The sequence below is a fragment of the Pseudomyrmex gracilis genome, unplaced genomic scaffold, assembly GCF_002006095.1.
Source record: "Pseudomyrmex gracilis isolate BER0280 unplaced genomic scaffold, ASM200609v1 scaffold_50, whole genome shotgun sequence".
Lineage (NCBI taxonomy): Eukaryota > Metazoa > Arthropoda > Insecta > Hymenoptera > Formicidae > Pseudomyrmex > Pseudomyrmex gracilis.
In genome coordinates this window covers 91,221-105,361 of record NW_018020634.1, presented here as the reverse complement: position 1 = coordinate 105,361, position 14,141 = coordinate 91,221, and the positions used below count along the sequence as shown (strand labels likewise).

The 14,141-nt window shown below is 34.6% G+C and overlaps 1 protein-coding gene and 2 long non-coding RNA genes across 3 annotated transcripts in view; 1 reads left to right on the top strand and 2 right to left on the bottom strand.

Moving 5' to 3' along the window:
• Window positions 1–89: 89 nt before the first annotated feature.
• On the bottom strand, window positions 90–1,803 carry LOC109853535. The gene is made up of 3 exons (XR_002250125.1): window positions 1,710–1,803; window positions 1,515–1,638; window positions 90–1,004 (listed from the first exon to the last, which is right to left on the bottom strand). It is a non-coding gene; the product is annotated as an uncharacterized LOC109853535 (long non-coding RNA).
• A 370-nt stretch (window positions 1,804–2,173) lies between these two features.
• LOC109853531 (facilitated trehalose transporter Tret1-like) overlaps window positions 2,174–14,141 on the bottom strand; it is a 20,021-nt gene continuing 8,053 nt past the window's right edge. The window contains exons 2-9 of the mRNA XM_020425746.1: window positions 12,474–12,668; window positions 8,399–8,528; window positions 7,279–7,414; window positions 5,982–6,438; window positions 5,340–5,571; window positions 5,025–5,231; window positions 4,756–4,948; window positions 2,174–4,509 (exon numbers count right to left, since the gene is read on the bottom strand). Of these exons, the coding sequence (XP_020281335.1) occupies window positions 4,268–4,509; window positions 4,756–4,948; window positions 5,025–5,231; window positions 5,340–5,571; window positions 5,982–6,438; window positions 7,279–7,414; window positions 8,399–8,528; window positions 12,474–12,493 (1,617 nt within the window). The 5' untranslated portion in view covers window positions 12,494–12,668 and the 3' untranslated portion in view covers window positions 2,174–4,267. The remainder of the gene's footprint in view (window positions 4,510–4,755; window positions 4,949–5,024; window positions 5,232–5,339; window positions 5,572–5,981; window positions 6,439–7,278; window positions 7,415–8,398; window positions 8,529–12,473; window positions 12,669–14,141) is intronic.
• LOC109853532 overlaps window positions 7,432–14,141 on the top strand; it is a 13,491-nt gene continuing 6,781 nt past the window's right edge. The window contains exons 1-2 of the long non-coding RNA XR_002250124.1: window positions 7,432–7,859; window positions 7,956–8,108. This is a non-coding gene — a long non-coding RNA (uncharacterized LOC109853532). The remainder of the gene's footprint in view (window positions 7,860–7,955; window positions 8,109–14,141) is intronic.

The window sequence follows — 14,141 nt, the reverse complement described above, 5'->3', positions numbered from 1 at the left end:
ATATATATATATATATATATATATATATATATATATATACATATATATATGTATGTATGTATGTATGTATGTATGTATGTATGTTTGTATGTGTATGTATGTATGTATGTATGTATGTATGTATGTATATATGCATATATATACACATATATACACACACAATACGTAGAGTCTAATGTAACTATTGATATACAAATTAGATAGCTCATTATCACTGCCTGCAGCGTCGTCGTTGGTCGTGCCGAGGATGATTTTACGAGGCACTTTCTCTAACAACCGAACTCTGCACGGTGATATCTTTATCGATTCGCTTGTTGTGTTAAGTTTTATAAGCATTATTACTATATTATATGTATCGATATATTCCGACTTGCGTTGTAATTGTCGATGCGTGTGTGATATACGTAAGGATCTTAAATGGTGTAAACGGTTGCGTTCAACACGAACGATTTCATAGCTATCAGTTTTTTTCTCTTTCCCGGATCGTTCAATCGACGCAAAAATTTATTTTAGGGAGTAAAATCTTCTTTTTTAAAAAATTCTTTTTTCTTTTTTTTTTTTTTTTATTATTCATTATTACTATACGTGTTATCTCTCTTACATGGATAGCAAATTCCATTGTTGAACGTTTGTTGAGCGTTTTTCATCGGAAAGCCGCCCTTATGTGCACCGCTATTTGTGTGCGTGTGTGTAGGCGCGTGCACGCGTGTAATATATATATATATACATGTGTGATTTATCGAATAATATCCAGATTGCGCATATCTTTTCATATTTAAGCAAGAAGAGAGAGAGAAAATAATAAGATATTGTAACATGTTTAGTTGTGACAACTCACACTTGAATGACGAATTTGATGTTACAATATCTTGTCACTATTTTTTTCTTGCTAAATATGAAAAGACATGCGCAATTCGGGTTATTTGATCAAACTACACACACACACGCACAAACGTTTTCTGCGATACCAAATCGCTTTGTGCATAATGCAAGCTCTACTCCCTCTAAAACAAAAAAGCAGTATATATAATTATCATCCCCAGTGCAAAACTTTTATCGTAATTTTTATCACCATCCTTGAGAAACCGTTTTTACGTATATAATACTTAAATAATTTCAATCGATAGTGTAACAAACTTTTGTATAATCTGTCATGCGATTTTTTTGCGCCGCTGAAATTTTGGAAAATCGTTGCATTGTACTGAAACGGATAATAGAAGTTTTTTTTTACAAAGCGGAAAAAATGAGCGGACAAAACTTTTGATTAGTTTGATTATCATTCGATTTCAGAAAAACAAAAAGAAGACATTTGTAATTATCTCTCTTATTGTTGAGGAAACCAGCATATTTATGTGGTAATGAATCTTTTGTTGCTGCAGATTTTGTCTATGAAGATAGTCGAATACTTTGGATATACATGGAAAAACCTTAATAAACTTTTTTTTAATGTTTACTGGCGCGCATTTGAATTGTGCGTTTCAGGTTTTATTAAAAACAAAACAGGAAAAACCTACCGTATTTCCGTAGAAAAAATTATTTTTTTGAATTGTCTTTCAAACTCCCTTTTGCTTAACTGGTGACAGCCCGGGAGCCACCTTCTCATTTCTTCTTTTGCACTTTCTCGACTTCTTTCTATTCCTGCATTTAAATTCTGTATATATACATATATAGCACGGAATAGAACCATGTCGTGAACATAATGTACGTACCGAGATAAATCGTTTGTAGACATGGCTACGTAGTTGTCAATGTGCACCATCCATGGACATTGCGCTGGCTTACAGAGCTGAAAAGCGATTACACATTCTCTTATGGGTCTGGCCGCTCTCAGTCTTCTCACTGTTGCAATTGATTGGTTACGTTCAGAAAAAACTCAACGGTTGAGAGATCATCACTTATGATAGGACTATTCTTCAAAACCTGCTACGGTTCCAAAAGTATGATCCAATCATAAGTGATTATCTTTCAACCGTTGTGCAACTGTTGAGTTGTCTGAACGCACCCATTATCTCGGTGCAACCTGTTGGGTTTTTTGAACGCAGTGAGAACGTTGCGCATGCGCGATTTCACAATTGAACAACGTATTTCGCGCAGTTTCTTTGTTGGTCTCTCTTCGAAATAGTTTTCTTGTGAATCACAGCTACGTAAGTATTATCGTTTTACCAACCACAACTATTGTTAATAAACTTTATTAAATTGTTTAGTACAATTTTACAATGACATCGCATATACTGCGGTAGCAGTTTATAACGACACGAAGTACATGGATCAACATTACATGTCTCAATCTTCGCATACAGAAAAAGAGCGACAGAATACATATCATAGAAGGAATGTTTTCGTTCCAAAATCACGCATTTTCGCGATAACAATGCGCGCATGACGCACATGATATCTTAGTGTTTCAAAAACTCTTCTCATAAAACGATTTCTTTTTTATCATACAATTGTTCTGTGAAAAATCTCAGAAATGCGAAAATCCTATTGTCGCTCTTATTGCACAAACAAATACACAAACAAATTCTCTCTTCTCGTTCTGCACGTGTGTATGGGATAACTGCGTATATTAAAATTCTAAGTCCGTTTGCGGGAAAAAAAAAAACAAGAAAAATAATATCACATGTGGTAAAAGTACATCCGTTTTAACGATAAGCCTTGTAGCCTTGTTCTTCAATTTCTCGCTTTTCTGTATGAAAGAAATTAGTTACTACATAGAAATTGATCGATCAATTGTAAGTACACGCGGATAACGATAAAACCAGTCACACAACGAAAGACGAAAACTGTCTATCTTGCAAAGGCGCAACGTGCGCAACGAGAGGAACTACCAAAAGCTTTATTCGTAATTTTACCATTTATATACGTATATATGGCGTATTGTGGCTTACAAAATACAGAGTTCAACTTTATTTCATCTCTTTCAAATTGACGAATGTACCGTTCGTTACGAACTTACGCGGTTCAATGATTCGTCTTCTCTATTTAGACGGAACGAACTCTAAGCAAAATTGCTTTTAAAGTCAGACAATAATTTTTTATTACATTATTCGGGGTGTGTTGAATTCTTTTTTATATAATTTTTAAATATGATTTTTATTCTATCTATACAAATATACACAAATATAAAAGGCGTGTTGTATTACTTTCTTTCGCCGCTGAAGCGAGCAATTTTTGTGTATAACATTTAAGTATAAAACATAAATTTGGTTTATTTTTTTTTTTTTTTTGCTTTGTACGTCATTGCAAGCGCGACTTCCCTCAAACATCTTGTTCCGTCTGAATAGTTCTTAATAAACTAAATCAGGTTTAAATATCTTCTCTTCAAAGTAAACAAAAACGCTAATGCTCGCGAAATCAAACGGATTTATTTAAGTAATTTGTTTATTATTTAACACAGCGCGCGATTTCCCGCGAAGAGCTTTTAACTTTGAGAAAGGATGATCGATTTGTTTAGAAAAAACGTTCATGCATTTGTATACAGATTCATCGCGCACCTTTCCAAACCGTTTAAAATTCTAGCACAACTCGTAACTTTTGTTTTCTTCATCACCATTATGCTATCAGCGGTATGGTAGTGATAAGTAATAAAAGGAAAAGTCACGCAAAAAGAACGATAATATCAGAGAATCTTTATCACGCGAGTCACGCAATTTGTGATTAAATAGTAATCTGCATGGCATCAGATCAATATCGGTAATATTGTAATGACGATGTTTTTGCACAAAATATTTGTAGAAAAGAAAAATAGAGAGGCACTTTCTAACGCAGAACGTACATATACTTTTCGCAAGATAATCGCACGCGTTTTTTTCAACGTGCATTTTCTTTACACAATGATTCTACATATATTAGTAGCTTTGATTTATCAAGACATGACAGAAGAAACAAAGTGTATACATTTACATAATAAATGCAAAATGTGTATCGTCGATCGTTTGGATTCTATTATTTAATAACGAATAAGAAAAGAGTAAAAAATAAGATGCAAAGACCATTTTCTTATCTTTGTATATATGTTATTGTTCTGTTTTGAGGTTGTGCGTTCTTTCGACGACCGGCATGTATCTCACGTAAATAAATTACATCTCGCGTGTATAATTCGCGATCTAAATAGTATATATAAATTCTGTAAAAATGGTATAGGCTGTATTCTCATGATGTCTCAATACTTTGGTCACTGTCTCTGAAACCGCTCAAACTCTGCGTATCTGTAATATGCAGATCGCGATAAAAGAAAAACAAACGAAAAAAAAAAAGAAAAAGCGTCTTAAACGTTCTGCACATTTTTTGGATGGAGCGGCTCGGTGCCTTGCAACTTCTTCTGCTGCGCTCTTCGCTTGGCACGTCGCTTCTTCTCCTTTGCCTCCACTCCCAGGGCCAGGAAGTTGTTCTGAAAGTACTCTTCGATTTCCGACAGCTTCTTTCCGTGAGTCTCCGGCAAGAGTAGCCAAACGAAAACAGCCGCCCCAAGAGAAACACCGGTAAAGAACCACTGTACCGCGTACGATCCTTGAAAACGCAAGATTTTACACACATTTTGCGAACAGAATTCTTTATAATAAGTGAAAAATATTGAAAAAGTAATGACTCAACTACTTAAATTAGTAGAGATAACACAAAAAGATTTGTAAACATAAATGTGAGAGATAAAAAAGATACAAAGTAGATAACACTTATCTGCGTGCAATGTAAAGAAACTTCAATTAAAATTATTACTATATTATAAATGAGATAATACGACAATAAGGCGCGTACCTCCTAGAAAAGTTTGCAAGTTTCTGTAACTTTGTAGCGCTGCGAACATGAGCAGATTTGCCATGGAATAACTGATGGAATGAGCGATTCCGCGGATCTCAGTCGGGAACAATTCTGCCGTCATGGTCCACGGAATGGTCAGCATCCCGACCATCGACGTACATACGTAAAGTAACAGACACAGCACCGGTACCTAATAAACATCGTTCGATAAAAACAAAAATGAACTTCTTGACAAAAATTAATTTGAACGCAATCTTCGAACTTACCCAATAGCCGCTGCGATTGCCATTTTTTATGTTCAACGTGAAATAACCGGAAACAGCCATGCACGCGGCCATTCCGATGCACGAAATTATGCACAACGCTCGTCTCTTATATCGTCTTAGCAGCCAGGTGTTTATCATGGAACATAGAAAACGCGTCACGCCAACCAAAATAGACGCGATGTATTCGTCAACACCAGCGCCCACTTCCTACGATTTAATCACACAGGGATTAAAATTGATGACGATCGATGTTGGTTATTAATTTATTACAGGTCAGAAAACTTATAATAAATGTATATATTTTGTTTTATTTACTTGAAACCAAGTCACTGCGTAGAATAATGTGATGTAAATTCCGGAGAATTGCTGGAAAGAGAAAAGCAGAAAAAGTATTGACATGGGTTTCCACCCGGTCGGCTTGAGAAATCCACGAAGCTTAGACGACGCGTTGCCGTGTTTGCTCCGCCGTTGTTCGCTCAATTTAATTTCGTTCTCCTTCATAATAGTGGTGAACTGCGCCTCGATTGTTGTTTCGTTCTTGTAAAGCCTACGCAAGCAACAATCGAAGTTTCAAATCCGTAATAAAAACATTAGATTTCGAAACTTTAAACAACACATCGGAAATTACTAAGTTATTTTATATGTGTGTATAACAATTAGTAACAAATCAACAAAACTGTAGGCTCTACAAAGATACAATATATGTAAAGAAAAGAGCGAAAAAAAAGAGCCATTGTTTTTTTGCGCGAATATTTAAACACTTTTGTTGTTTAGTTTACACTGTTATATTGAAGATTACATATAATAATTATTTACGCAGAATCACCGACGTTTTGGCCTTTTCTTCATATAGTACTTTCATATAGTACTTTTTCTCACTTTTCTTATTTTTATTATTTTTTTAGTATTTAGAAAAATTTATAAACATTTCACTTTCTAATCAAGTTCTAGACTTACCGTTCTAAGGACTTCTTGGCTTCATCGATACGGCCTTTGGAGACAAGCCAGACCGGCGATTCTGGCACCCACAGCTCCACCAGGATAATAGGTACGATCGCATAGATGATGCTAAGCCAAGCGACCGTTCGCCAGTGTAGGTAAGCACCTTTTAAGTAAGACAGCACCATTCCGAACGACGCCAACGTCGGTCCGAATGAGATCATGGAGCCTCGCAGCTCCGGCCTGGCCACCTCGGTGATGTAAACGATTGCGGGCGAGGTTGCCAGGGCGGTCGCAAGTCCGGACAGCAAGCGACCGACCAACAACATCGGCAAATTGGTCGAGAGAGCGATGAGAATCCAACCGCAAATGCAAGGAATCGCCCCGATCTGCAAAGTTCGCAGTCGACCGACCATTTCCATCAGGAAGCCGCCCAACAGGGCGCCGATCGGCGCGCATACGACAACCAAGCTGGCTGAAAGTCAAATCAATTTTTGTCATAGACATATGATTTTTGTATTTTCAATTCTTTTTTAATTTATGTGAACTTCTTTATTTGCATTTTATATGTTGCGTTTTGTTAGTTTCGATGTGTGCGATTTTATCGCAAAATTGTCTTTTCTCCATCACACAAAATTTCCTTCAAAATTTTAATTTTTTTTAAACATACACATTTTCTCAAAATATTTATTTTAAAAAATAATTAAAGAGATGTTCGTTGACGATGCGTCGACATGTTTCCGGATGAAAAATGTATTTACAACAAAGGCGACGGACTTGCATTATTACGCGAAGATTGCGATATCGATGGACGCAGATTGAATTGCGTAATGTAGATTTAATCAGAGCACGAAAACCGATCGAGCGTTGTCTGTTAATCAGCAGACATACATGTATAACGGCTTGCACGTGATTCCTGTTTGACAATTGCGACAAGTTTTACGTAATACTCGTCTGCTCTCGTGATAATTCTTTATCAATAGGAGAGACACAAGTCTCTATCGATTATATTCATGTTTACTCGCGCGTGCTGCTTAACGATAAATATTTTTATCGCAAAAATTTGACTGTTGCTACCGTGACGTTGCCATTTCACATGATAAGAGTTTCTATATCGCAAAAGTTAGACTCTGACTGTATCGATACGAATCTTTCCTCGAACTCGTCATTCACCAAGCGATATGCTCGATTATTATTTATCGCGTAATTTCACTTAAGAAACAATCCTTACTGAATGAACAACACAAAACACGTTTCGTTTCTGCGATATTGTTCCGTTGTGACGTGCGCTTAAAAAACATTTGCTTTATCTCACCTATCCATGAAGTCTGCTCTTTCGTGGCATGTACTTCCGCGTCTTTTTTCTCGAGATGTGGAATAAGAGTTGCCGAGTATGCCATAGCGAGACCAACCGCTATGTGGAAAGACGCTGCGATGATGCACGCGGCGATCTGCAAAGATCCGAGATGTTAACATGTATAGTTTTTGCGTAATAAAGGTTTCGCTTTGAAAAGAAACTCGCTGTTATATATCAAGTTCTTTGCAAAATACATATATATAAGTAAAAGAATCAGACAAATTATTCATCTACAAATATCTTTTGTCTTTTAAATATTGATTAATTCCGCTCAACAACCTGGTTTTAGATTTTTTTTTTTATCACTAATCATAAGATATTTTTACTACTTAAATTATAAAAGAAAAACGCCGTACAAAACGCACAGATTTTATTCTCAATTACCTTTTTATTTTCAAAGCAAAACCTATGCAATCGAATAAGTGTTTCCTCATTATACTTCGGTTATTTTAAAACTAACTCAGTAAAGAAGAAATCGTTGTGGGATATATCATTTACAACTGTATTCGAATCCGGAACCTGTTACCAGGTATCGGCCGGTAAGTTAATAAGAAACTTGTAAGCTAAGCTACTACTGTAAGCTAATAAGAAACTTGTAACGATACTTATTGCAAAATCAATACATTATTTTACAGCAAAAATAGAGATCCGTACTTCTCAAAAAACGACAAAAAGAGTAATAAGAGCAATACGGAAACCGACAAACAAACAATAAATTTAGAGACTAACATAAGCCAGAGAGGAGGGAAGACAAACTTGACAAATCAAAAGCGCACGAATCTGTCTAGGTAAGGCAAAACAATATTCAGTGTTTAAATCTTTCTCGAATGTCTCTAACATTTGCGTATAGTTTTGTATGATTGATGTTTCTTTTTTAGTTTAGAAGTTTGTAAACTTGGAAAGAACTTATTCTTTAATTAATATCTATCATAATTCCATTTGTCTCAATATATTTATTCGAAAAGATGGATGCTTACAAAATTTCAAGTTCGTATGTGTATAGAAAATAAACTGTGGAAACGCTAAAAACAAACTAGAAATCTATCGTTTTACACAAGATAATTATATTGTAATTTACCTCTCGGATAGCATTTCTAATATTAGTTGGTTCGACGAAACCTTTGTTAAGACTTCGACTCGAGACGATCGCGTCTTTGAAGCACTCTCGTTCATTCTCCTCGATATTTTTTGAAGCTTCCCGTTCCACACTGAAACAATAACATTCACATAAAGTAACATGATCGATCTCTATTCGACATCTCGTTATATGATGAGACATGAGACGTCACTTTGCAATTGCGATTATCGCACACGATGTGTTTGTTCGTACACTGTGACTGTAACGCATAGGGTAAATATTTATCGTATCGTGTGTTTTGCTGTCACGCCAGTTCTTGTGTATAGAAATGCTATTTGTCAAATACGCTGCATAATTATCAGATTAAATTTCAATTTATATATATATATATATATATATATATATATATGTATATATTCAATTATATACATATATATTCAATTTATATGTACTTACATTAATACATATTGTGATATCGCAATAAACGACAAGTTCAAGACTTTTTGCTCAAAATTTTTTACTCAAATTTGTAGATATGCGATATTTTGTATAAAATTAAAAGAAAATTGGTATTTTATATACCAAATATACTCTATTGATTATACGTGCGTTTGGACAGAAATATTTGTTTATCTTTAAATAAAGTTCGTAAAACTTTGGTGATTTTCTTTGATTTTCTTCATTTCTGACATAAAATCGAAAATGGCTGTGAGATATCGAGAAGCTTAAGAAATTATACATAAATTTACGACTCTAAATATAAAGATTATATGCAACTGTGTGTCTACACACATTGCTCTCTTTTTCTCTCTATCAATATTTTGATTTCTTATCGTTTATGCAATATGAGTGAGTTTTTAATTGATACGTACGCGACATGATATTAAGTGTCTGTGTATCAGTTCAGAGAACAGGGTCGCAATAGTTTTATTTGAATGATTTATCGCGCAAACAACGGTTCTTAAATAACCAATGTCAAAACTATAGCAAATCAGAACTATATAGTTTCCAAGTGATTGTCTCGTATAACACAATGACACGTTAAGCAAGTCGGTTATCAAGCGCGATGCATCGGAATTCATCGCAGAGATTGATTATATTACTGCAAATCTTAATATCATTCAATTAACAACTTTTTCAAAGACATTGTGCAAAAAAATATAGAGAACGAATACTATTCAAAACTTTATTATTTAATTATATGGATTTGTAATATTTTTTTAATGATATAAATATTACAAATCTGAGATGTGATAAGTTTCTTCTCTCGAGAGATTAGATAAAAAGGCTAACAATTAATTAACGCAACGTAACAAAACGTTTGAAATGATCTCATTGAACGAACGATTTCGCGTTTGTTTCAAGCTAAAGATAGATTGACATTCTCAGGAGACAGAATCGTCTGCTTGATAAATTAACGCGCAGTAATTGATGTACATTATTACATGCTACGTTTTATAATCCAGTATCTTACAGTAGCTTTAACAAGCTGACAAGATAAATAACTTATTGTTGAAAAGCTATAAAATCATTTTTCTATTATACATTAATATATATTATGTATGTATATATATATATATGTGTGTGTGTGTATATATAAGATACACACTTCAGGTTACAATTAGGTACATTATTATTGTCGTAGTATCATTATAAAAAGTGACTACAAATAAAATTACTTAGCAGTATCTTCCTTGCAATTCAAGATGAGTCAACGCGCGGTCTGTTCCATGTATGACTTAAAACAACATTTTCTTCAGCTTTTAACATCGTGTTACTTACGTCATAAACATAGTGCAGACAACAATTGTGCAATCTCGCTATTCAAGTCAAGAATATTGTATCTATACACATCGCGTTTTCATGTAGTCATCTCTTTTGTCTAGCGGGAATAAAGTTCTTCTTACGATTAAATCGTGGTTATGATAATTTACAATTGTCTTAGCATATGCGATATCTAATTATATATTGTGTTATAAATTATCATTATAAAAAAAATATGTAGACACACACTCGAGAGACAATCACTCATTTTTATTGATCTTTATATCATTGCAATCAACATTCAATGTAGTGACATTGCGGAATACCATGATTTTTCAAAACATTCTCTTCGTGTTTCTATTAATTACAAGCTGCTTAAAATAGTTTAAATGACTTTGAAAATAGAAAAAAGATAAAATTTAATTGTTTTTTCATCCTGCTTCTTCAACAGCTGCGTTTTGTTTGTGCGCACGTACGCCTGCTCGCAAGAAAGGCTTGACATTTCACGTGAATGATACAGGCAAGCTTATATCATTGAGTCATTTCACTTTGCCATACGCGTCGTCGTGGGAGGCTAATTATCGTACCTAACTGTGTATACTTGGCGCGCTGTCGAAGGTTTATCGCCACTCCGATCACAGAGTTTCGCACTCACGGTCGTTCGATTTCTCGACTACCGGGCCACATATCGAATATTTTCGGTTTTTTTTATTTTATTTTTTATTTTTATTTTTAACACGTTTATCATTCGCTCAGGTTCCGAATGTGCATTCGCAGCTACTGTCTAAAAGATTTTTCGGGAGATCGGTCTAAGGCTCCATTGCTAAAAGTAGACTCGTTTCACTCGAACTGGCGTAACCCACTCTCTCGTGACGTAACCTTGGCCCTCATTCAACAAATTACATGCTAGACGCGGTACGATACTAGACGGACAAATCTTCAACCGTGTCTTTTTGGTATTTTATGTTGAAATAAAAGAATAAAATGGAATATGGAAGTGCTGATATGTACGGACATAAAGCTCAATCAATATTACATGTTTCTCTGTAATTTTAAGAATTATTATGCAGCGATAACACAATATGCATATCACGATAACTTATATGTATATATTACTAATATTCTTTTAGAACGAATCGATAACAGCAATTGAATTAGTAAATATTATTAATATTTACGTTACTATTACGATTACATTAGCGATCATGATATGTCAAGTGCAATCCCTCGCGATAAGCGCGTCACAAAATGTTTCATTCATCTTTGTTTCCGTATCCCACGTAAATTCAATTGAACATATCACAGCGCGACATACATCGTGTTTCAACGAAGAATAGATCGCCGAAGGCTCTCTCTTCTAGTCGCGAATAAAATGCACAGAGGAATATGTCTCGTGACGCAATCACGTTTTGTTTCGATTCGGATAGATCATGTTCTAAGAAACAATCGCGCGGGGGATTTACATCAGTGCGTTGCATACACATAGAGTCGTTCTTTTAAACATTAAAACAACTAAACAAACCTGCCAAAATTGACGAGGTTTTTCCAGAAATGTAATCTATTTGAAAGAAATGAGTTCTGAGTAGTTTTATTTTATCAAGAAAAGAAGTAAGTGTGAAATATATCAAGAATCTTTGTAACTGAAAGCTTTTTTTTGTTAAGTACTTACTCAAATATTAAATAAAGTGTAAAAATAACGACTAAAACGTTTCTTTCAAATATCCGTTAAAGTGAAGGATTTGATAAAATACATTGAACTCTGTTGTTTCTAGTGTCTTTCAACTAAATTACTTATAAAAACTTGTATATTAAATATGACTGCTTTTGTTATTAACAATTGGGTAAATATTGGGGCTCGTGATCGGCTCGGCTTTTAAAAGCTTCGCTTTGCTAATCACATCAGTGGTGACGCTAACAAACAAAGTATATATACACATGCGCAAACATTGTGTGCGTAGATGTATAATTTCTAAAAGAAGACTGTCGTCTGTGTTTTAGTCCCGCAATGTCTAGAGATCATTACGACACATAAAAGATAATTTGTCACGTAGAGCTAATGTCACACATGTAACACGTCGTCAGGATGGAAGGTCAATTGACGCGAGCCATCGCACGCGATCAAGTTGTCCGTTTGCAAGTCCTTTCGCGAGTGCGACCTCAAAAAAAAAACTTGTTGCCGATAGTTGAAAAAAACATTCGTTCTGATGATGATTCGCACTAATCATGAGTGCCATTAAGCGTTGTAAGGGCAATTGTTTACAGCAGCAATTTGTTTGATGACAACGCGAATAAATTTTTCGGATGTACTCACCTCAATGAATAAGGATCCATCGTATCTTTTCTCGCTTCTTACACGAATGATAGTTCACAAGCGTTTGTGCACGCGCGCGTGTTTTCCTTCCTTCCTCTTGATTGATGTTGGTCAACTAGGCGTCTCTCTACAAATTAGTCTGGATCCCTCGTCAACTCCAGTTAACGTTCTTTTGATCGGTCAGCATTTTATAACCTAGAATTAATTAACTATAATGCGTCACTCGAATTAGTTTATTAGATGTAACATCATGCAAGAGTGGTGTATAATTTAAAAGTGTACAATTTAGAATAATCTGTATAAAATTATTGAGACTATACATATATATATATATATAGTGTTATACATTATTATCTATTTTTTTATCAGATCGTTACAAAATGAAACACGTAATTTGTAAATTCCTAAGTAACAACAGGTTTGCAAGTTAATATTATCTCATACGCCCGTCTTGCGTACGCATTTCGAACGAAACTATTTAATATCTCAGTAATTTTGTGGTTGGCGCACGGTGTGCATAACTTTCTCTGTCGGACGTAAAACCGATTTTTCTCCTTGCACCGTTGAACGTCACATCGAAACAGCAAGTTTTTACCGATTTTTTTACGAAACTTGCTTTTAACAATTTCTTTTTTTTAAATATTTTCTTTTTTTTTTATCACAAAAACGAAAGACAGGAAGAAAGAGAGAGAAGTAGAGAAAGAGACGCCAGACGAGATAAAATAACGTATAAAAAAAAAGAGAAAAGATTAGAATTATCTCAACGTGCCGAGTAAACAGCTGATCACAGGAATTGCTTTGTTTTAATGATTTTTGCGCTGTTATCGATGTCTCTTCGACTCAGTTCTTTGATAGTTAACGATTACCAGAGGTTCCACAAGAATTGAGCCCGTCGTCGTCGCGCAAGCAGCAATTTTATCTAAATTACTCGTATGTGCGCGTGATATATCTAAGACTTTCATCTCGCATGACTTCGTTCGACGATTCGCACGACGAAAAAATCGTCAGTAATCAAGCTTACAGAGAATAGCGGTGAATAAATTCGCCTAAAATGAACAAAAGTAAATATTATCAAGTCACTATTGTAATTTTTTAACTAAAAAAAACGATCAAGAGCTTATTATCAAACTTGCAAAATATATAGAGCGCTTATCGTTTTCCGGTTTAATCGAGTTCAAACTCTTGTGATTCTCAGACTAGCATGACTGCATATAAATCAATTATCGGCGTGTGCGTGACCAAATTTATCAAGAAGATAAGAGTCGCCACAAATTTTTCGTACTAGCGCAAGGAAAAATGTCAGTTGTTGCGTAAATAATTTATATGTTTAATAATTAAGTGTTTTTGGAAGGCAATCCAGGCTTGTCTTTATGTTTAAAACTCGAGAAAATTCTACGAATTTCTGAAGCAAAGCATACCACTACATACTTTCTTCCGCGATTCAAGAAGATACTTTTCTAGTGTGCAAACTTATTGCGTGAAAATCACAATTTGTTTTAAATTGCTTTTTTACTATGCAGAAAAAATTCAAATATTTAAAAATTCAATAATATATCTCGAAAAGCTCTAATTCTTATACACAGTTTGTCCGGAAAGTTCCCGGACTACGTGAATTAAAAATCGAAAATGAAAGATATGGTTTATTAAACAAGTTTACACTTCAAGGTA